Source organism: Globicephala melas, chromosome 1 (genome assembly GCF_963455315.2).
Source record: "Globicephala melas chromosome 1, mGloMel1.2, whole genome shotgun sequence".
Lineage (NCBI taxonomy): Eukaryota > Metazoa > Chordata > Mammalia > Artiodactyla > Delphinidae > Globicephala > Globicephala melas.
Window position 1 is genome coordinate 112740773 of NC_083314.1, and position 22111 is coordinate 112762883.

The 22111-nt window shown below is 34.9% G+C and overlaps 1 protein-coding gene and 1 long non-coding RNA gene across 7 annotated transcripts in view; one reads left to right on the forward strand and one right to left on the reverse strand.

Annotated features, from left to right (window-relative positions):
- Nucleotides 1-22111, forward strand: part of COL24A1 (collagen type XXIV alpha 1 chain) — a 431901-nt gene that overhangs the window by 270562 nt on the left and 139228 nt on the right. For all 6 annotated transcript variants that reach the window (XM_060303290.1, XM_060303280.1, XM_060303308.1 and 3 more), the window contains 5 exons: nucleotides 6660-6713; nucleotides 7995-8048; nucleotides 15053-15106; nucleotides 15392-15436; nucleotides 15555-15599. In XM_060303290.1, the coding sequence (XP_060159273.1) occupies nucleotides 6660-6713; nucleotides 7995-8048; nucleotides 15053-15106; nucleotides 15392-15436; nucleotides 15555-15599 (252 nt within the window). The remainder of the gene's footprint in view (nucleotides 1-6659; nucleotides 6714-7994; nucleotides 8049-15052; nucleotides 15107-15391; nucleotides 15437-15554; nucleotides 15600-22111) is intronic.
- Nucleotides 15431-22111, reverse strand: part of LOC132597668 (uncharacterized) — a 189195-nt gene continuing 182514 nt past the window's right edge. The window contains exon 5 of the long non-coding RNA XR_009564872.1: nucleotides 15431-15570. This is a non-coding gene — a long non-coding RNA (uncharacterized lncRNA). The remainder of the gene's footprint in view (nucleotides 15571-22111) is intronic.

A 22111-nucleotide genomic window follows, 5' to 3' on the forward strand; every position in this document is an offset into this window, starting at 1 on the left:
GTTTTAAGAGAAGAATTAAACCATCCTAAGTTAGCTTAAGTGGATGGAGAAGAAAATTCAATTAGGATTCTACATTTTTTTTTATAGCTTATAGTTTATATGGCATATATCATCATTGTCACTTTTCCATGAGTTTGTGGTCACAATGTAATTATTTGATACGTGGAAGAGCAGAATGCAGAATTCATCTTACATTCTTTTATCTTTAAGATAGTAATAGCTGATAAATTTTATATCTAGATTGCAGTTTTTCATTTATTAAAGTTTCTAAATGTGATAGAAATGAGCAATTATTTTCAATTAAAGAATCTTGCTTTCAGAAAATATATTGTGATGGATCTGGTGTACCTAATGCTATCTACAAATTCATTGTACATAAATTTTTGCTCAGTTTTAACTTCTGTATTATGAGTAGAGCACTGTAAGATTATTTTTTTACCTATCTCCAATTGCTGTCAACTAGGAAGTTTAATATACCCATAAGGCTAATTAATTTCACAAATTATTGACTCCTAAGGCATTCTCTGAATCATTTGAATATGGTTAAACCACAAAGGGCGTGTTCCTTCTGAAATTTGACAGGCTAACATATTTGTACACATTCACATTTCTTTTATTTTTTAACATCTTTATTGGAGTATAATTGCTTTACAATGGTGTGTTAGTTTCTGCTTTATAACAAAGTGAATCAGCTATATGTATACATATATCCCCATATGCCCTCCCTCTTGTGTCTCCCTCCCACATTCCCTATCCCACCCCTCTAGGTGGTCACAAAGCACCGAGCTGATCTCTCTGTGCTATGCGGCTGCTTCCCACTAGCTAGCTATTTTACATTTGGTGGTATATATAAATCTATGCCACTCTCTCACTTCGTCCCAGCTTACCCTTCCAACCCCTCGGTGTCCTCAAGTCCATTCTCTACATCTGCATCTTTATTCCTGTCCTGCCCCTAGGTTCTTCAGAACCTTTTTTTTTTTTTTTTAAGATTCCATATATATGTGTTAGCATATGGTTTGTGATTTTTTTCTTTTTGACTTACTTCACTCTGTATGACAGACTCTAGGTCCATCCACCTCACTGCAAGTAACTCAATTTCATTTCTTTTTATGGCTGAGTGATATTCCATTGTATATATGTGCCACATCTTCTTTATCCATTCTTCTGTCGATGGACATTTAGGTTGCTTCCATGTCCTGGCTATTGTAAATAGTGCAGCAATGAACATTGTGACACATGACTCTGAATTATGGTTTTCTCAGGGTATATGCCCAGTAAAGCGATTGCTAGGTCATATGGTAGTTCTATTTGTAGTTTTTTAAGGAACCTCCATACTGTTCTCCATAGTGGCTGTACCAATTTACATCCCCTCCAACAGTGCAAGAGGGTTCCCTTTTCTCCACACCCTCTCCAGCATTTATTGTTTATAGATTTCTTGATGATGGCCATTCTGACCTGTGTGAGGTGATAGCTCATTGTAGTTTTGATTTGCATTTCTCTAATGATCAGTGATGACCATCTTTTCATGTGCTGCTTGGCCATCTGTATGTCTTCTTTGGAGAAATGTCTGTTTAGGTCTTCTGCCCATTTTTGGATTGGGTTGTTTGTTTTTTGGATATTTAGCTGCATGAGCTGCCTGTAAATTTTGGAGATTAATCCTTTGTCAGTTGCTTCATTTGCAAATATTTTGTCCCATTCTGAGGGCTGTCTATTCGTCTTGTTTATGGCTTCCTTTGCTATGCAAAAGCTTCTAAGTTTCATTAGGTCCCATTTGTTTATTTTTGTTCTTATTTCCATTTCTCTAGGAGGTGGGTCAGAAAGGATCTTGCTGTGATTTTTGTCATAGAGTGTTCTGCCTATGTTTTCCTCTAACAGTTTTATAGTGTCTGGCCTTACATTTAGGTCTTTAATCCATTTTGACTTTATTTTTATGTATGGTGTTAGGGAATGTTCTAATTTCATTCTTTTCCATGCAGCTGTCCAGTTTCCCAGCACCACTAATTGAAGAGGCTGTCTTTTCTGTATTGTATATTCTTGCCTCCTTTATCAAAAATAAGGTGACCATATGTGTGTGGGTTTACCTCTGGGCTTTCTATCCTGTTCCATTGATCTATATTTTCGTTTTTGTGCCAGTACCATACTGTCTTGATTACTGTAGCTTTGTAGTATACTCCAAAGTCCAGGAGCCTGATTCCTCCAGCTCTGTTTTTCTTTCTCCAGATTCCTTTGGCTACTCGGGGCTTTTTGTGTTTCCATACAAATTGTGAAATTTTTTGTTCTGGTTCTGTTAAAAAATGCCATTGGTAGTTTGATAGGGATTGCACTGAATCTGTAGATTGCTTTGGGTAGTATAGTCATTTTCACAATGTTGATTCTTCCAATCCAAGAACATGATATATCTCTCCATCTGTTTGTATCATCTTTAATTTCTTTCATCAGTGTCTTATACTTTTCTGCATGCAGGTCTTTTGTCTCCTTAGGTAGGTTTATTCCTAAGTATTTTATTCTTTTTCTTGCAAGGGTAAATGGGAGTGTTTCCTTATTTTCTCTTTCAGATTTTTCATCATTAGTGTATAGGAATGCTAGAGATTTCTGTGCATTAATTTTGTATCCTGCAACTTTACCAAATGCATTGATTAGCTCTAGTAGTTTTCTGGTAGCATCTTTAGGATTCTCTAGGTATAGGATCATGTCATCTGCAAACAGTGCCAGCTCAACTTCTTCTTTTCTGATTTGGATTCCTTTTATTTCCTTTTCTTCTCTGATTGCTGAGGCTAAGACTTCCAAAACTATGTTGAATAACAGTGGTGAGAGTGGACACCCTTGTCTTGTTCCTGATCTTAGAGGAATTGGTTTCAGTTTTTCACCACTGAGAATGATGCTGGCTGTGGGTTTGTCATATATGGCCTTTATTATGTTGAGGTAAGTTCCCTCTGTGCCTACTCTCTGGAGGGTTTTTATCATAAATGGGTGTTGTATTTTGTTGAAAGCTTTTTCTGCATCGAGATGATCATATGGTTTTTCTCCTTCAATTTGTTAATATGGTTTATCACATTGATTGATTTGCATATATTGAAGAATCCTTGCATTCCTGGGGTAAACCCCACTTGATCATGGTGTATGATCCTTTTCATGTGCTGTTGGATTCTGTTTGCTAGTATTATGTTGAGGATTTTTGCATCCATGTTCATTAGTGATATTGGCCTGTAGTTTTCTTTCTGTGTGACATCCTTGTCTAGTTTTGGTATCAGTGACGGTGGCCTTGTAGAATGAGTTTGAGAGTGTTCCTCCCTCTGCTGTATTTTGGAAGAGTTTAAGAAGGGTAGGTGTTAGCTCTTCTCTAAATGTTTGATAGAATTCTCCTGTGAAGCCGTCTGGTCCTGGGCTTTTGTTTGTTGGAAGATTTTTAATCACAGTCTCAATTTCAGTACTTGTGATTAGTCTGTTTATATTTTGTATTTCTTCCTGGTTCAGTCTCAGAAGGTTGTGCTTTTCTAAGAATTTATTCACTTCTTCCAAGTTGTCCATTTTATTTGCATATACTTGCTTATAGTAATCTCTCATGATCCTTTGTATTTCTGCAGTGTCAGTTGTTACTTCTCCTTTTTCATTTCTTATTCTATTGATTTGAGTCTTCTCCCTTTTTTTCTTCATCAGTCTGGCTAATGGTTTATCAATTTTGCTTATCTTTTCAAAGAACGAGCTTTTAGTTTTATTGATCTTTGCTGTTGTTTCCTTCATTTCTTTTTCATTTATTTCTGAACTAATCTCTATGATTTCTTTCCTTTTGCTAACTTTGAGGGGTTTTGCTCTTCTTTCTCTAATTGCTTTAGGTGTAAGGTTAGGTTATTTATTTTAGATGTTTCTTGTTTCTTGAGGTAGGATTGTATTGCTATAAACTTCCCTCTTAGAACTGCTTTTGCTGCTTCCAATAAGTTTTGGGTCGTCGTGTCTCCATTGTCATTTGTTTCTAGGTATTTTTTGACTTCCTCTTTGATTTCTTCAGTGATCTCTTGGTTATTTAATAGCATATTGTTTAGCCTCCATGTGTTTGTTTTTTCACAGATTTTTTCCTATAATTGATATCTTGTCTCATAGCATTGTGGTCAGAAAAGATACTTGACAACGATTTCAGTTTTCTTAAATTTACTGAGGCTTGATTTGTGACCCAAGATATGATCTATCCTGGAGAATGTTCCATGAGCACTTGAGAAGAAAGTGAATTTTGTTGTTTTTGGATGGAATGTCCTATAAATATCAATTAAGTCCATCCTGTTTAATGTGTCATTTAAAGCTTGTGTTTCCTTATTTACTTTCATTTTGTATGATCTGTCAGTTGGTGAAACTGGGGTGTTAAAGTCCCCTACTATGATTGTGTTAATGTCGATTTCCCCTTTTATGGCTGTTAGCATTTGCCTTATGTATTGAGGTGCTCCTATGTTGGGTGCATAAATTTTTACAATTGTTATATCTTATTCTTGGGTTGATCCCTTGATCATTACATAGTGTCCTTCTTTGTCTCATGTAATAGTCTTTATTTTAAAGTATATTTTGTCTGATATGAGTATTGCTATTCCAGCTTTCTTTTGATTTCCATTTGTATAGAATATCTTCTTGCATCCCCTCACTTTCAGTCTGTCTGTGTCCCTAGGTCTGAAGTGGGTCTCTTTTAGACAGCACATATACATTTCTTGTTTTTGTATCCATTCAGCCAGTCTATGTCTTTTGGTTGGAGCATTTAATCCATTTACTTTCAGGTAGTTATCCATATGTATGTTCCTATTACCATTTTCTTTATTGTTTTGGGTTTGTTATTGTAGGTCTTTTCCTTCTCTTGTGTTTCCTGCCTAGAGAAGTTCCTTTAGCATTTGTGGTAGAGCTGGTTTGGTGGTGCTGAATTCTGTTAGCTTTTGCTTGTCTGTAAAGGTTTTAATTTCTCCGTCAAATCTGATTGAGATCCTTGCTGAGTAGAGTAGATCTTGGCTATAGGTTTTTCCCTTTCATCACTTTAAATATGTCCTGCCACTCCCTTCTGTCTTTCAGAGTTTCTGCTGAAAGATCAGCTGTTAACCTAATGGGGATTCCCTTGTATGTTACTTGTTGCTTTTCCCTTGCTGCTTTAATTTTTTTTCTTTGTATTTAATTTTTGATAGTTTGGTTAATATGTGTATTGGCATGTTTATCCTAGGATTTGCCCTGTGTGGGACTCTCTGCACTTCCTGGACTTGATTGACTATTTCCTTTCCCATATTAGGGAATTTTTCAACTATAATCTCTTCAAATATTCTCTCAGTCCCTTTCTTTTTCTCTTCTTCTTACACTCCTATAATTCGAATATTGGTGCATTTAATGTTGTCCCTGAGGTCTCTGAGACTGTCCTCAGTTCTTTTCATTCTTTTTTCTTTATTCTGCTCTGCAGTAGTTATTCCACTATTTTACCTTCCAAGTCATTTATCCATTCTTCTTCCTGAGTTATTCTGCTATTGATTCCTTCTAGAGAATTTTTAATTTATTTATTTTGTTGATCATCATTGTTTGTTTGCTCTTTAGTTCTTCTAGGTCCTTGTTTAATGTTTCTTGTATTTTCTCCATTCTATTTCCAAGATTTTGGATCATCTTTACTATCATCACTCTGAATTCTTTTTCAGGTAGATTGCCTGTTTCCTCTTCATTTGTTTGGTCTGTGAGATTTTTACTTTGCTCCTTCATCTGCTGTATGTTTCTGTCTTCTCATTTTGCTTAACTCTCTGTGTTTGGGGTCTCCTTTTCACAGGCTGCAGGTCTGTAGTTCCCATTGTTTTTGGTGTCTTCCCCCAGTGGCTAAGGTTGGGTCAGTGGTTTGTGTAGGCTTCCTGGTGGAGGGGTTGGTGCCTGTGTTCTGGTGAATGAGGCTGGATCTTGTCTTTCTGGTGGGCAGGACCATATCCGGTGGTGTGTTTTGGGGTGTCTGTGACCTTATTATGATTTTAAGCAGTCTCTCTGCTAATGGGTGGGGTTATGTTCCTGCCTTGCTAGTTGTTTGGCATAGGGTGTCCAGCACCGTAGCTTGCTGGTCCTTGAGTGAAGCTGGGTCTTAGCGTTGAGACGGAGATCTCTCAGAGAGCTTTTGCCATTCGATATTACATGGAGCCGGGTGGTCTCTGGTCTACCAATGTCCTGAACTCGGCTCTCCCACCTCAGAGGCACAGGCCTGACACCCGGCCAGAGCACGAAGACCCAGTCAGCCACACGGCTGCTGGTCTTCGAGTCCCCTGGAGAGGCCCACATTTCTTAATTATTGAATTCCCTGACATCTGAAAATGATATGGTTTCACAATCTGTATAACATAATATGCATCTATTCATAGCATAACACAACCTGCAGAGATGTGAGATGAATATTCTCTTCTTAGTAGGTTATAATATGTGATTCTGGCTAGCAAATTTCATTTCTAGGCAAAGAGTTTCTAATAAAAGTGTACCCATCTTCTATGTAAACATTTTTTATTTCTGTTGTCTATCTCTGGAACATTTCCTGTGGCCTCTTACTTCTTAGATAGTAGAGGGAGATCTTATCACATTATCATTTTTAATTACTATTTATAATTTACTTGTTTTCAATGGAAATAATTAGATGTGATGGAGAATTTATGTCTTTTATATTTTTGCTTAAATTATAGGGATATCCAGGTCCTCCTGGGGCTCCAGGAGCCATGGGTCCACTGGGATTACCTGTAAGTATAGAAAAGACTTCTCTTCCCAGTCAATGCAAAACACTTTAGAATATATCGTGGTATCTTGAACCTCCTCACTTCTACTTGCTCTATTATTTACTGCTCACTTCTCATAGTATAGTTCTGCAACCTAAAATACAAAATATCTAAACTTTCTTTTGAATAACCACATATAAGAAAACAGAGTCAGTAATCAAGCTTAGACCTATTGGACAAACAAATCACAAGCACAATTTCCAACATGTTGTTCTTAGAAATTTCCACATATTCTCAAACTGATAAAATTCATGGAAAATATACCTTTATTCAAAAACTGAGTTTTGAAAAACTCCATTTGTGGTTGCAGAAAGATAATGAAGCTTTGTCTCTAAGAGAAAGTTTGCTTATTAAAATTTGAAAGTTATTGTGAACTTAAATGTAAAGAATATCAGCCTTTGTGATCCCCTAAGCAGAACTATTATCAGAAATGGTTTATGCTGTTTTGTGAAGCTTCTGTTTTGAAGATAAGCCCAATCTTCCAGCATACTGATAGATGTGTCATTGACTTCTAAAATGAGGAAGACTGATCTAGGGAACAGTTGCCAATCTTTTTACTCATGTAAGATAAGAAATAGATTTGAGATCCTGTGAAAGTTCACTGTTTTTATCTACCTGTGTTATATAGATAAATAAATGTTGTCTTCTAAACACTGGAGGCCATTGGGTATAAAAATAATTCATTGTACTTGACTTAGTAACAAATAACAACTTAATCTTCTTTTAGGGCTAATTTTTTATGGCATGTAAATTTGGAAAATTTTGTGGCATTTTTCATGGTAACAGAAAAAATCCTATTTTTGTGTGATGGGATTATCATAAGTATCTAGAGTAATGAGAAAGAAATCTTGCAAAAGTAGCCATTGCTTCTTTGATGGACCAGGCATATTAGACTGGTCAGACTGGCTAAGTAGGTGTCTCCCTTATTGTTGTGTCTCCCACCACCATATGTGCTCATCCTAAAAACTATGTGGTCAGTGAATATTAAATACTTCCCATTTTTTTTCAGGGTGTAAACACTTAGAAATTAAATTTCTCCAAATAGTAGACTATGTCAGAAGCAGAATATTGGGGGAGGGTAGTATGGTATTTGTTTAATAATTAAAGCATATTTTTAAAGGAGACTAATCAATTTTATTTTAAGAATTCCCAAGGAGAATTACATATCATAAGAAAGGTTGTAACTACTGTTCTCGTAACATTCCTGTTAATTCTATAACTGATTTTAAAATTTTCAACATGTAGGGTCCTGTGGGAGCAAGAGGACCCCCTGGGAGTCCAGGTCCTAAAGGACGAAGAGTAAGTTATCTAATCAAGGAAGTGCATTAACCTTTTAAAAAATGGTGTCATAAATAGTGATGCGTTCAGCAAAAATAGCTCTATATCTTCTAGATTATGCTTAGAGGTTGTTGGGTTTTTTCTTGTGTTCATTATATTAGATGACCTACCTACATTAATTTAAATGTAATTCATAATCATTTGTATTTATAAAACCATACTTTTCCATTTTGTGTTTTAGAAATTTCACTTATTGACAAAGAATTCTTTCTTATTCCCAACTTGCAGTTTCATTCTTTGGGGGAATTGTGAACACAAAGATGTTTAAATTATTCTTCTACTCACAAGAGACTTCTATAGCAAGGGATAGTAACAGCATGACAGAATAAGAGTGATAAGAAGTAGAATAAGAATACACAGGATGACTAAAAGTTTATTCACTGTAAATAAGAGGTAATATGTCATCATTGTCTAATAATTATGCATAAGAATTAAATTAAAACCTTTCACTCTTTAAGTCTTTTAAACATTAAATCCTTTTTTTTTTTCTTTAAAGAAATAAGAACCACCATTTATTGCATGCCTGTCACGTGCCAGGCACTTTTACATATGCCATCTAACCTAATACTCAAAACCACTCTAGGAAGGAGAGGCATTTATCTCAGATATCACAGTTGAGGAAAACCGGGCTCAGAGAGTTTAAGTATATGAACTGTAGACATGCAGGTCTGTGGCACAACCAGGATTCAAACCTTAGTGTGTCTGATTCCAAACCGTATGCTTATTCAATACCCCTATTGAATTTTTGAGTATTTTTCCTTGATTAATTTGAATATGTGGGCTTTAAGAACTCTGTTTTCTCCCTTGGCTTTCCCTTGACTTTTACAGCTAGTGAAGAAAATATTACAAAATTCTAAAAGCATGGCCTCCAAATAACAAAGTTTTTTTTTTTTTTTTTAACTGCCATTTTCCAGTTGGCAAATGGGAGAAAAAGGCTCAGTTTAAAATAACAACTTTAGGAATTCACTGGCAGTCCAGTGGTTAGGATTTGGTGCTATCACTGCCGTGGCCCAGGTTCAATCCCTGGTCAGGGAACTAAGATCCTGCAAGCTGTGCAGCATGGCCAAAAGAAAGAAAAGAAAAGAAGAGAAAATAGGCAAAATAAATAAATAACGACTTTAATTTCATGTGCTGTGTTTTAGGTGAAGATTAAAGAAAGAGAGCAAATTTTTCTGTACTGTCACTTCTTTTCTGAAAAACAGTTTTCCTTTCTGGCTTATGGATTTACAGTCTACAAATAATCCTGATGGCCACATCTATTTTAGCCCAAATGAGATTTAAAATAATAAAATAAAAACTCATGGAAGATGATCTCTACTCTGTCATTTTAGTGGTCTGTACCCTGCCAGCATTCAGTACTTGGTTAGGTCAAATGTGTTTATTCAACTTTGTATTACTCATAGTGGGAAAGTTCAACCAGTTTTGTGAAAGATTTAAAAAAACAGAAATACTTACTTTGGTTAGCTAAGTAATTGAGGTCTTATTGATTATCCAGGCATAAGCCATGTACCTAAGCAAGATATGTTTCTGAACCACTTGTACTGTCTGATAAGTCATATGGAAAGTTCATATTCTCTGCAGTTTTCTAACCTCCCTGTGATCCTTGGGCAAATTATTACTCTTTGCTGGTTTGACACTTTGTTTTCAATTCTCACCTCTTCAGGTGTCTATTTTCCTCTCATCCTCCAAATACGTTTTACTGATTTGTTCCCAAATGGCTTCTCATAATTATTTAAAGTTCACCAGTATTTTCTAAACAAGGTCTTTTTGTTTAGAAATAAGGGCTTTGTTTAATGCAAAAGTGCTTCCTTTATAGGAGAATATTTCAAATAATCAGTGAACATTGGGAATATCAAAAAGAACTAAAGACCAGAATGTTTGGGAAAGAATATAGTATTATGAAGTTCCATTCTAATTATCACCTAATATCTTCTTCTCCCATCAATCCATTCTCCAATCTATTCTCCACTATAGATGTGATCATAATAAATATCCTTTCAAATATTTTTCACTCACAAAAAATGAGAATATATGTCCAGCCCACAGGGATAAATGAAAAAAGTATCTGGCTGGGAATTCCTGTGCCCCAGCCCTTCCTTGCTACCCCAAAGGCTGAGGGAGTCAGTATTTCCAGCACACCTGTAACACTTTATGACACACAACTGTGTCACAGTACATTGGAGGAGAAGCTAGGCACATTTGCACTAGGAGGCCACACAAAGAACTCTCATTATGAAACTAGTGCTTGTGTGCCCTTGCTGTTCTGCCTGTGGTTTGTACTATTATCATAGGTGAACATGCAAACATCATGAATGGTAGGACCACAACCCAAGGAGTCTGCCTGTCCTTCTGCTTCTCTCCTATCCATCCATCTGCCATTCATCTATCTAACATTTACTGATATAATACCGTCTGTCAAACACTCTCTTACTATCATGGAGGAGTCAAGGTTAACTTTTGCTTAGATCTAAACCACATGGATTTTACGGTTTAATGACTTACAGTCCAGTGGCTTTTAAAGTATCATACAATATTGACAGAGAATAGCAAAAGCTCAGACAAGCAACAATACCTGCCATCTCAGGAAATAACCTAAGCAACTTAGTATTATGAAAATTTTTCTAACTAGTTTTATGAAGGTTGTGTAATCCTGCCCCTTATATAACTGAAAAAAATAACAGGATTGGCTGAAAATATTCATGTAGTTTGAGATTGTTTGATGAGAGAGTTACCTGTAGCCAACTTTAACTTTTCCAAAAGAGGATAAAGAAAAGATTAGATTTTTTTTTAAAACTTAACCAGAATACATTCTTCAAGAGCTTTATAGGTAGAGATTTTAAGGCAGGTATTAGAAAAAATAACTTTATACCCAATTAGGTACCTATTATAATATTGCTTGTATAATTTTCTTATAGCTTGTCCTGAAGCTTGTTATGTCTCAGGAGTCAAAGAATAACTCCAGGGATAACTTCTACAACCAATATCAAAGTGAAACTTGCAGATATTGATAAAGCTAAGCTTTTAGCTAATTAACCAACCCTTAATTGAAGCATAGAGAAAACCAAACTTTCCTAGAGTTCTGCCAGCCTTAACCTCTTTAACTAGCAACCTCAGGCTTTATAGCCTTTAATTAAATATAATTGTTGTACTTAGACATTTTTTTTAACTTAATGTGGTTACCTTAGTCATCAGAGTGGGAGCAGAAACTTCTCTTTCGTTTTTCCCTGTCTAGTCCTGGTTTAGTAAATGAAGTAATAAATGTGAAAGTACTTTTAAGTAAAAATATTTTTTAATGGAAAACATTAAAAAATGAGTGATTATCACTAAAGTATTCCTTAATTTTGGAGGGAGTTCCTTTCACCTATAATACCAATCAGCATTTTACTCGTGTTTAATATTCATTTTGTAAACTTCACGTCCTCTATTTCAGCCTGAATTCACTTGATAACAGGATTACATCTATTTATTTTTTAACACTTGAAAAAATATTATAAACTTAATAAAGCATAGTTATTCAAAGTCTTTAGACATTTAGACATTATGTGAATCAGGTGACTCACTTATATTGATATCTGCAGGCTTCAGTTGCTTCATCTTACAGAGCAGGGTTTAGACTAGTTCAGCCTTGACAGTGGGTGATCTATGTGCTGAGGCAGAAACTGGCAGTTAATTATGAGACATTCTTCCTGAGCTCAATGCAGCCTTTTCTGCATATATATCTAGGCAACCACTTAATCTTATTTTTATCTAAGAAATGAGACTTTTTTCAATCATTTTTGGACCAAACAATTTTTAAAAATTCTTTTTAACTTATTACTCTATGTTTGGGGGCCTTTTGAAGCTTTATCCTTATGGCTGCTAACTTTTAAACCTAGACAGAATGACTTCTAACTCTAGCATTAGCCTTGGAGGATTTACCATTGTGGTTGGTTGTCTAGAGTCAAAATTGTTATCTTCTCCCCACTCTCCCCCCTTTCTACCCTAAACAAACTTACACTTCCAATTTGTTTTTATATTAATGCTGTCATAATTCCACTGGTTACTTACTAACAAAATATCCAAGAAAGTCAGAACTTTCATGTTGCAAAGGAGTTAAGTGCCTAGTTACCAGTGGATACATTTCTAGATCTTACTTGTTTTCTGTGGTATTTTAGAATGCTAACCACTGATTCCTTTTCATATTTTCTCAGCCACGTTCTGTTATTACTCCAAAAAAATTTGGAAAGTGTTTTCTTACAGGGCAGAAAAAAGAAAATAAGCATAGAAGGTGCTGGAGAAAGAGAATCAATACAGGTTACTGATAAGATGAAGGTGATTATTGGAGCAAGGTCCTGAGGGATCTTTGCACTTAAAACTTCAGAGTCATCCTTTAAACATTGTTCTTTTTTTCCATCTTCAGTTACTTAATTGTCAAACATTCCAAGGAAACCCCCACCTCAGGACCTTTGCAGTTGCTATTTCTCCTGCCAGAATGATCTTCCCCAAGTTATTTGCATAGCCTGCAGTCTCACCTCCTTCAGATCTACCCACATGTCACTTTAGAGAGCCTTCTCAGACCCTGATCTAAAGTGGGCCCCCCCACCTTGGACTCCTTCTAGTCCCTTAACCTCCTTTATTTTTCTTCATTACACTTGACTATCTATAGTCATTTTATATTTTAATTTTATATATCTATTTGCTTGTTTATAAATTCAGAGATTCGTCTCTTCTCCCTACTGTATCCTCTGGGGCTAAAACAATACCTGGCCTTATAGTTGGCACTCAGTAAATGTTTGTTGAATGAACAACAACACACTTTGAAAGTCACTTATCTATTAAGTCCATACTCCTCAATTTGACATTCAAGGTCCTGTATATTAATACTTTAACTTAGTTTTGCAGTCTTTTATGGGAAAATAGTATCAAAAAGTAAACTGGGGACAGATCATGGAGTACCTTAAGTATAGACAGAAATTGTAAGGCTAGAGCTATGGCTTTAGCTATAGTATGCCCAGTGGAGCTATAGATCCTCATGGAGTGTGACTCTCCAATCCTGTGGATGTGTCCAAGAGGATCAGGGTATGCACTTACCCTAAGGGCACCCAGGAAGAGAGTCCTGTTTACAGTAAGCAGGGTTTTTTTTTTTCTTTTTTTTTGGGGGGGGGGCAGTCTGGAGATTTTTATTTCAGAAGGTTTTTATTTACAAAATCAATTTCTTTAATAGATACAAAGTTATGCAAATAATCTCTTTGTCCTTGACCTGTTTTGAGTTTTTGCTTTTGAAGAATGGATCAGTTTACCCCAAAGGTGTAGAATATATGTGTGAAGAGTTGTTTCTATCAATAGTAGTCCCTTATTTTCCCTTTAATATCTCAGCGGTCTATAGTGATACCTTCTCCTTCATTTCTTTTTTTTAAATTTATTTATTCAAATTTATTTTTGGCTTCATTGGGTCTTCACTGCTGCACGTGGGCTTTCTCTAGTTGCACGGAGCAGGGGCTACTCTTCGTTGCGGTGTGTGGACTTCTCATTGCGGTGGCTTCTCTTGTTGCGGAGCACGGGCTCTAGGTGCGCAGGCTTTAGTAGTTGTGGCTTGCGGGCTCAGTAGCTGTGGTTTACGGGCTCTAGAGCACAGGCTGAGTAGTTTTGGTGTACAGGCTTAGTTGCTCCGCGGCACGTGGGATCTTCCCGGAAGTAAGCAGCTTTTTAATAGTATAAAGCTAAACTAAGCTGGCCTCAGATGGGATACAATAGAAGATATTGAAGCCTACGGGACTTCTTCAAATCAGCATGTTGTATTGGGAGATTTGTATCACTGTTTTGTATAGAAATCTTCAGCACCTCCTCATTGCTTATTGATTCAAATATAAACTCAAGTCCTTCACGTTTTAAATCCCAGTCTTTTCACAATTATTTATTTGTGTAGAAATACTAAAAAAATACTCCATGTAATCACCAGCTCAGCTAAACAAACTAGTTTTTTCATTCTTAAGTATCTTTTTTCATGCTTCCTTACCCTTTTCTCATACTATGCCTCCATCTAGAATTTCTTTTAGAGCATGATTTCTGACTGTCAAAATAATATCTTCATTCCCTTTACAAACGTGTGAAAGCTCTCTCCCTCCTTTGATCCCTTTAGCCCTTAACACACAATATCTCTGCCTATTTTATAGTTATTTATATAATTTACCTTATCTCATAATGTGGATTCCCATAACACTTAATACAGTGCCTTTTTCACAGTATATGTTCAGTTAATGGTTGTAGAATTAAATTAATTCCCTTGCAAAGGACTTTAAGATCTTCCAAGGACAGTTATAATTAGGCAAGGAACATATACTGTCCTCTTTCATTAGAAAATGACTTTTGCAACTAATGCTTCTTCATAACTAATTACTGAATTAATATTGATAGCAACATAGCTGAGAAGTTTTAAATTTACATGGACATTCCCAGCAACATTTTCTATTCCTTTTCTGTGCCCCTTGCCATCTTTCAGCTGTCAAGCAGGTGCATAGCGGGGAACAGTGCAGTCAGCATTCTTTTTCTAATAAAGTGATGAGAAGAGTTCCATTTCAAAAATATAAAACTTAGGAAGACTGTTTGGACAAACAAACCAGCCACTTTAAAGTCAATTTAGAGTTATTTTTAGAGTAAATCCTGGATTTCTGCAGAGTAAAGGATAAGATAAACAAAATACTCAAGTAACAAACCTATGCTATAGCTACCTCAACAACTGAATCAGCTGTTTTTGCGGTCATCTGATTTACTATTTGGCATTAAATCTTGAAAACACTGGCCTGATTCTCCCATGCCAATGGGTCCATCCGTATACTCAGCTGTAGTCTTTACTGTGTCCATGGCACAGAAACAAGCAAAAGGAGTTTTTCAACTAAAAAAGAGTCCAGTGTCTCCATTTGTAAGGATGCATAACAGTAAAAAAGAAACATTTAAAATTAACAACAAGATATTTTTTCCATCTCTAGGGACCAAGAGGACCAGATGGTCTCTTAGGAGAACAAGGTATACAAGGTGCCAAGGTAATCACTTATTTTCTCATTTCATACACAGTGAAATATTTTTGAGCCCACATGTCCTACCTGTCTAAACAATGATGTATTTCCTTATAAAAGTATGGTTCTAATTTTTTTCTTAGTTTAAGTATGAAACATACATAAAGTTTTTACTACACACAGAGAAATGTATTCTTTTTATTATTGAACTATGTATTTGATGTCTTATTTTTTGGTATGTGAGTGTATGTTAGTGTGTATAAGACCATAATTCACATTCTGATTAACTCACCTGGTATTGATTCTTGTTAGGGTGAAAAAGGAGATCAAGGAAAAAGAGGGCCTTATGGTCTTATTGTAAGTAGTAAAATATTTCACATTAAAGATGAACATATAATATCTTCCATTTTTCTTGGTGTGTGATTCATATTTGGGGAGGGGGTTGCTTGACCCAGGCATTTTCTTTCTTATGTAGGGTAAGACTGGAAACCCTGGAGAGAGAGGAGTTCAAGGGAAACAAGTAAGTAATTAAAAATTGCCAAGCTATAAGCAAAGTTTATCCACTTTATTCTCTGATACAACTCTTATTTAGTAATCAGTATTTTAGACTAAGAGAATACAAGTTATTTTCCTCCTTCAGTCCTTGGGTCAGTCTTTTATTGAGGCAAATTGCTTACTCAATCTGGGCCTTTTTTGTACCTATCTATAAACAGGTGGTGATAACTGATACTTTTACTTCACCTCTGCTGTCATAGTTTTTCTGTAAAATCCATTTCAGGATAAAGTGGTATGATGTCATGTAAATATGACAGAATATTAATAAAGCTAACAAGAAACTTCTTTGAGGCTTCTTGCCTAGTTTCATTTTAACTCACCTTGAGTGTTGTTTGCACCCTTGGAGTGTGGAGCTATGTGTGTCATCATGTTTTCCCATGGCACTGCTCTAAGAGTTTTTAATACTATATAATGCTAAATATTTTCCTCCCATCAGAAATCTCAGAATTATATAATTTCTTCTCTGGAACACAAGTTCTGTGGTTATCATCACTAACTGAGGGGGAGTAAAGTGTATTTTTTAAGAAAGAAATATATACACACACACATATATATTACACATATATATATAATTTTGAGCACATGAGCTTAAATATATGGGTTTTTAATTCCATTTGTAATCATAATTTTTAATGACATTTTGATTTGTCATATATATATGTATAATTTAAAGTTATTAAATTAGATCATAATTTAAATATACTGTTATTAAATTAGATCATAATTTAAATATACGAAGAGTCAGAAAAGGAGAGGACAAAAATGTTTTAGCTGCTGTAGTAATTATCACTAATGTCACTGCATTTACTTGTTCCTCTATGAAATCTGCTGCCCCCTGCCGGTTGTTTCCCATAATAGCATTATATTTACCAACGGTCAAACCTAAAGTAGCAGAGACTTAAAAGAGAAAAATGACTGTATCCAGGGAAAGAACTTGTGTGTGACATTATATTATTAATTGAAGTCATCGCCAAAGAACATTCCTTGAGTATTAATATTCATCATCTAAGTTTCTATTATATCAATGTAAATGGTGTTTCTGGAGATTCTTTCCACTTTGCTACACTGTATACAAAACCAATATGTTATAGTTGAGTGGAGAAATTTGGAATTTATCAGGTCCATTCCTCTTACTTTAGAAAACTGAGGCCAAGAGAAATAAAATTACTTACTCATTTTGTACATTGTTGACACTCCTTAGAGTTTTACCTTCATTTTCAGCCTATCAGATATGCATGGATAAATGTAAAATTTGATATTTGATTTTCTCAATCAAATAAAAGTTACTAGAACCATTTTGTAACGGTAGCTTATGGCAAACAAGTTTCATAGACTACCGGAAGAGTAAAGCTACCTTAGTGAGGGACAGTTGATCATGGGTTAATACTAGTTGTTGAGGTTTACTTAACTTTATATCTACATTATCTCCTCGGTCTTGATCGAACTGAAAGAGAATTTTGAGATCTGAGGGAAGCTTGGATCAATTAATCCAAAAAATCCAGATGCCCCAAAGATTTATTTGATCCTGCACGGTAATCTCAGCATCTCTCATTATTTATGCACTGTCAACAAGCAGGTAGTGCTGTATAATAGAAAGATACACTGGAGATCAGATTGACCTTTGTTCTAGTGCACACTCCTAATAGCTGTATAGTCTTGGTTAGATTGGTTAGCTGTCTGGATCATATTTTCTTCATCTGTAAAATAAAGATACATCTCTAAATTGTCATAATTCTAAAGCTAGGTATTACAAGGAAATTGGTAACACATATAGTACTCTGCTAGTCCAGATAAACAGGAGAAGTATATTTGTCTATGGGCCAACATTGTTTCCTATACTTGCCTTCCATCCACACGTATATCTGACTCAAAGGGCGAATCAAGAAGAAAGGATATGATTAATTGTGTTATTAAGGTGATAAAGCCTGAGTAACTTTTTAGTTTTCTAGATCTTATAAAAACTATAACAGCTCATACATTACTGATTTTTATCTAGGTATTCTTTCAGTTGATGAGTTAAGGGTATTAAATTCTCCGACTATGATTTGGCATTTGTCTGTGCCTCTCTTTAATTCTGTCAGAGTTTGCTTTATGTATTTTGAAACTATTTTTAGAGTATTCACATTATGATTACTATGTCTTCCCAATCAACTGAGCCTTTTATCATTACAAAATGTTCCTCTATATCTCTGGTAATACTTCTTATCCCTGATAATACTGTTTGTTTTGAAATCTACTTTATTTGATATGTAAGTTTCTCTAGCTGTTTGCATGGCATATCTTTTTCATTCATTTATTTTCACACCATCTGTGCCTTGATGTTTAAAGTGAATGTCTTAAAGATAGACCTTGCCTTTTTATTCATTCCAAAAACCTCTGCCTTTTAATTAGTGTTTGCTCCATTTCCACTTAATGTAGTTATTGATGTGGTTGGATTTAGGTCTACCATTTTTATGGCTGTTTCTCCTCTGTCGTGGCATCAGTGGTGGTGTGCAGTGCCTTCTTCAGGCACTGAATGATTTTGAGAACTCCACTCTAATTTAACTATTCACTTTTTAGCTCTACTTCTCATTATTACTTTTAAGTGGTTATTCTAGGTCGTGAGTCAGCAAACTTTCTCTGTAGAGTGCCACAAAATATTTCAGGCTTTGTGGGCCGTATGGTCTCTGTCACAACTACTCAGCTCTAGTGTCATCATAGTGTGAAAGCAACCATAGATGGTATATAAAGCAATGAGCATGACTATTCAAAAAAAACTATTTACAAAATCAGGTGATGGTCCACATTTGGCCCTCAGACTGTAGTTTGCCAACCCATGGTTTAGGGATCACATTGTAACTTTCCTCTGTCTACTTAGAGTTAATACAGTAATACTTAACATAATTGTAAGAAACTTGCAGCCATAGAGGGCTGTTTACCAGCATCCTGTCTTATATGCTCTATTTGTTTTATATCTATATAAGTTATAAACCCCATATTGCAAAGTTAAAATTCTACTTTAATATAAATGAAACATAAATTAGAGATATTTAGGAGGAAAGTAGTGGTTTTTAAAATTATCCATGCACTTACTATTTCTGGTGCTCTTCATTCCTTTCTACAGATGCACATTTCTAAGTGATATACTTCCCTGCAACCTACAGAACTTCCTTTAGATTTCTTATAGTCAAGTTCTTCTAGTGATGAATTCTCTTCGTTTTTCTTTATTTCACCTTTATTCTTGAAGGATATTTTCACTCGTTATAGAATTCTGGGTCAACAGGGTTTTTTGTTTGTTTGTTTCCATTCAGCATTGTAAAGATGACATGCCGTTTATTTTTGGCCTGCATTATTTCTGATGAGAAGTTCACACTTATCTTTATCATTATTCCCCTGCATATAATATATCATTTTTCTCTGGCTGCTTTCAAGATTCTCTCTTTATCTTTGTCTTTCAGTAGTTTGACTATGATGCGTCTAGATGGATTTTCTTCACGTTTATCCAGCTTAATGTTTGCTGAGTTTCTTGCATGTGTAAATTTGCCTTCACTAAATTTGGAAATTTTTCAACTTTTTTTTTAGGATATTTTTTTCTACACCATTTTCTCTCTCCTTTCCTTCTTGTATTCTAATTAAATATATGTTAGTCATTTTGATTACCTTAGATCCCTGGGGCCCTGTTCATTCCTATTTCAATCTTTCTTTTTCCTGTTTGTTTGTTTGTTTTTTTCCAATTGGGAAACCGGAATCTATCTTCTCTAACTTGTTAAGCCTTTCAATAAAATTTTGTTTATGATATTGTATTTTTCAGTTTTATTTGGATATTTAATTTTCGGCTCTATAATTGTCATTGTTTCTTTTTACAAATGCTCTTTCTCTTCTGGGATTTCCTATTTGTTTATTCATCATGAGTACATTTTTATTTACATTATTGAGCATATTTATACTTACTACTTTAAAATCGTGTGATACATAATAACATCTTCGTAATCTTGAGTTTGGTCTCCATTAATTTCCTTTTCTTATAAATATGGGAAATTTTCCCTGTCTAATAATTTTGAATTGTATCTTGAACATTTTGACTGATTCATTTTAGCGACTCTAAAGTCTGTTATATTTCTTTGAAGAGTACTGTTTTGTTTTTAATTTGGCAGGCAGTTAACTTGACTGGTAAAACTCCAAGTTTTCTCTCCTCTGTGGTAGGTGGCTGCTGAAATCTCTATTAAGTTCTTTTAGCCTTGTCTGAGCTACTTGGAGTCTACCATACCAATACAAACCTTAAATGTCAGCAAGAACTATAAGCAGAGTTTATATTTGCAATCTGAGGCTCCTCTTTGGCTCTTTCTTTCACCACTTTTCACCATCTATGGTCACCTCAAATTCTGCCCTAGGGTCCTCCATGCCAATAAGACTGAAGGTTTCTATCCTACTTTATCTTAATCATCTTATATGGCTTCTCATCTGGCTAAAAGCCATATAAAAATATCAGAAACTCAACTAGTGTCATTCCTTCTTTCAAGTGTAGACCCTACTACTCTAGTTCCTGCCTATTTTTGGTCTTTCTTCAGTGCTTTCATATCTTTCCTTTTTAATATTTTATCTTGGATTTATAGTTATCTCTATATAGATTGGTTTGATAGGAGCAACTTGGCCAATATTGGAAGTGGAAACAATTAGCATTTCTTCTTTAAATATAGTTTTTTCTGTAGTAACTCAGAATACTTGAGAAGCATTTATTTCATAATCTTTACAATACAAAAAGTATACAGTATTAACTCTATTCTTTCCTGTTCTTCAGACAATGAAGCAGAATGCACACATTTTCATGATCCTACAGTGAAAGTGTGGCAATAGAAATAACGTTTATATACTCCCTTGCTTATTCTCATAAAATGTCTTGATGATGCTCGAAACATGTTTATTTAAAATGGAAAGACATTGAATGCTTGATTTCTCATGGAATTCAGTAAAAAGCAGTTTAGTGTAGTGGAAGAGCATGGCATTGGAGTCAGACACATTCGAGGTCAGATTCTGGTTCTGTCACTTATAGCTGTTTTGGCTTTGTACAAATTATTTAACCTCTCTGAGCCTCAGTTTCGCTATCATTAAAATGAGATACCTTTTATACTTATAACAAATGATGTGCTCAGCACGGGCTCTCAATAAATAGCAACCACCATAGTCATTATCCTCCTGTTCATCATTGCCATAATTCTGAGATGCATCATAGAGCAAGGAGGTGTACTACAAATAATGTATTTCAGTAACATCTGAAAAGCCTTAAAGGGAATTTTTATTTTGTGTCAGCTTTTGCTTTTCTTCTTCATCTCCAATAAAAATAATTAGAATCCATTTAGGTCATTTCATAGCTTTGCCTAACAGCATTTATGCACCATTAACAGTATTACAAGTACATATTAAGCTTAATATTGTGTGCAAACACACTTTACAAAGCAAACTGCGCAGACATTATTTAAGGTTCTGAACTCTTGCTGTATGTTCAATTGGTATACCAGGCACAGAGGGATCCCTTATATTGATCCCTTAATTTAGGAGTCCAGAGTACATGAGTAGCAGATGATTTTCATGATTGAAACATGGTCTTACTCCAATAGGAGTCCATGAGATTTTGCATATCTCCCTTTCTCTAACCAGACAATCATATGTAACTAAACATAGCATTGATAACCATAACTTAGAAGATTCTTTGTTGCTAGAAATCTGAACGTCTTTACTTCTAATTTAATATCATATTTTTTATATTTCAATTTTAAGATAAAATGGTAATTGTGATCTGCTATATAATTGCCAAACTTCCCAAGGTCAGTAATGTAGAATAAACAAGGGCAGTATTTTATACATCATTAGTAGTCATCAGTGTCTGGCACATAGTACATGCTCAGTTAATCTTTAAATGGAAGGATCAAAGAGGACCTGAAATTTAATTTAGAGTTTTACATACAATTTTAGAATATACCCCCATACCTAAGACTAAATTTTATGGTACCATAGGTGACATGATGTAAAAATGGAGGAAAATGAAGAACATTGGCGAGGTCCAATTTGATCATTTCTGGTCACCTAGGTTCTGAGAGCTTTGTGCCTTCCCAGGTTATAAGGGCATAAGTCATACTTATTAATACATCACAAGTATATTATTTTTGAAAAAAACTTTTTATATTGATATTAAAAGTATAAAAGAATCCGAATCTAAAATAATTCTGGTTGACAAATATTTGTCACTGTATAGGAGTGGAGATTAAATATAAAGAATACAGGTAGATATAAAGAACCCTTACAACTCAACAGTAAAATAATAAACAACACAATGAAAAAATGAGCAAAAGGACTTGAGTAAGCATTCCTCTAAAGAAGATATACAAACAGCCAATAAATATATGAATATATGCTCAGTATCACTAGTCATTAGGGAAATACAAATCGAAACTATATTGAGATACCACTTCCCATCCAGAATGACTATTATTAAACACACAC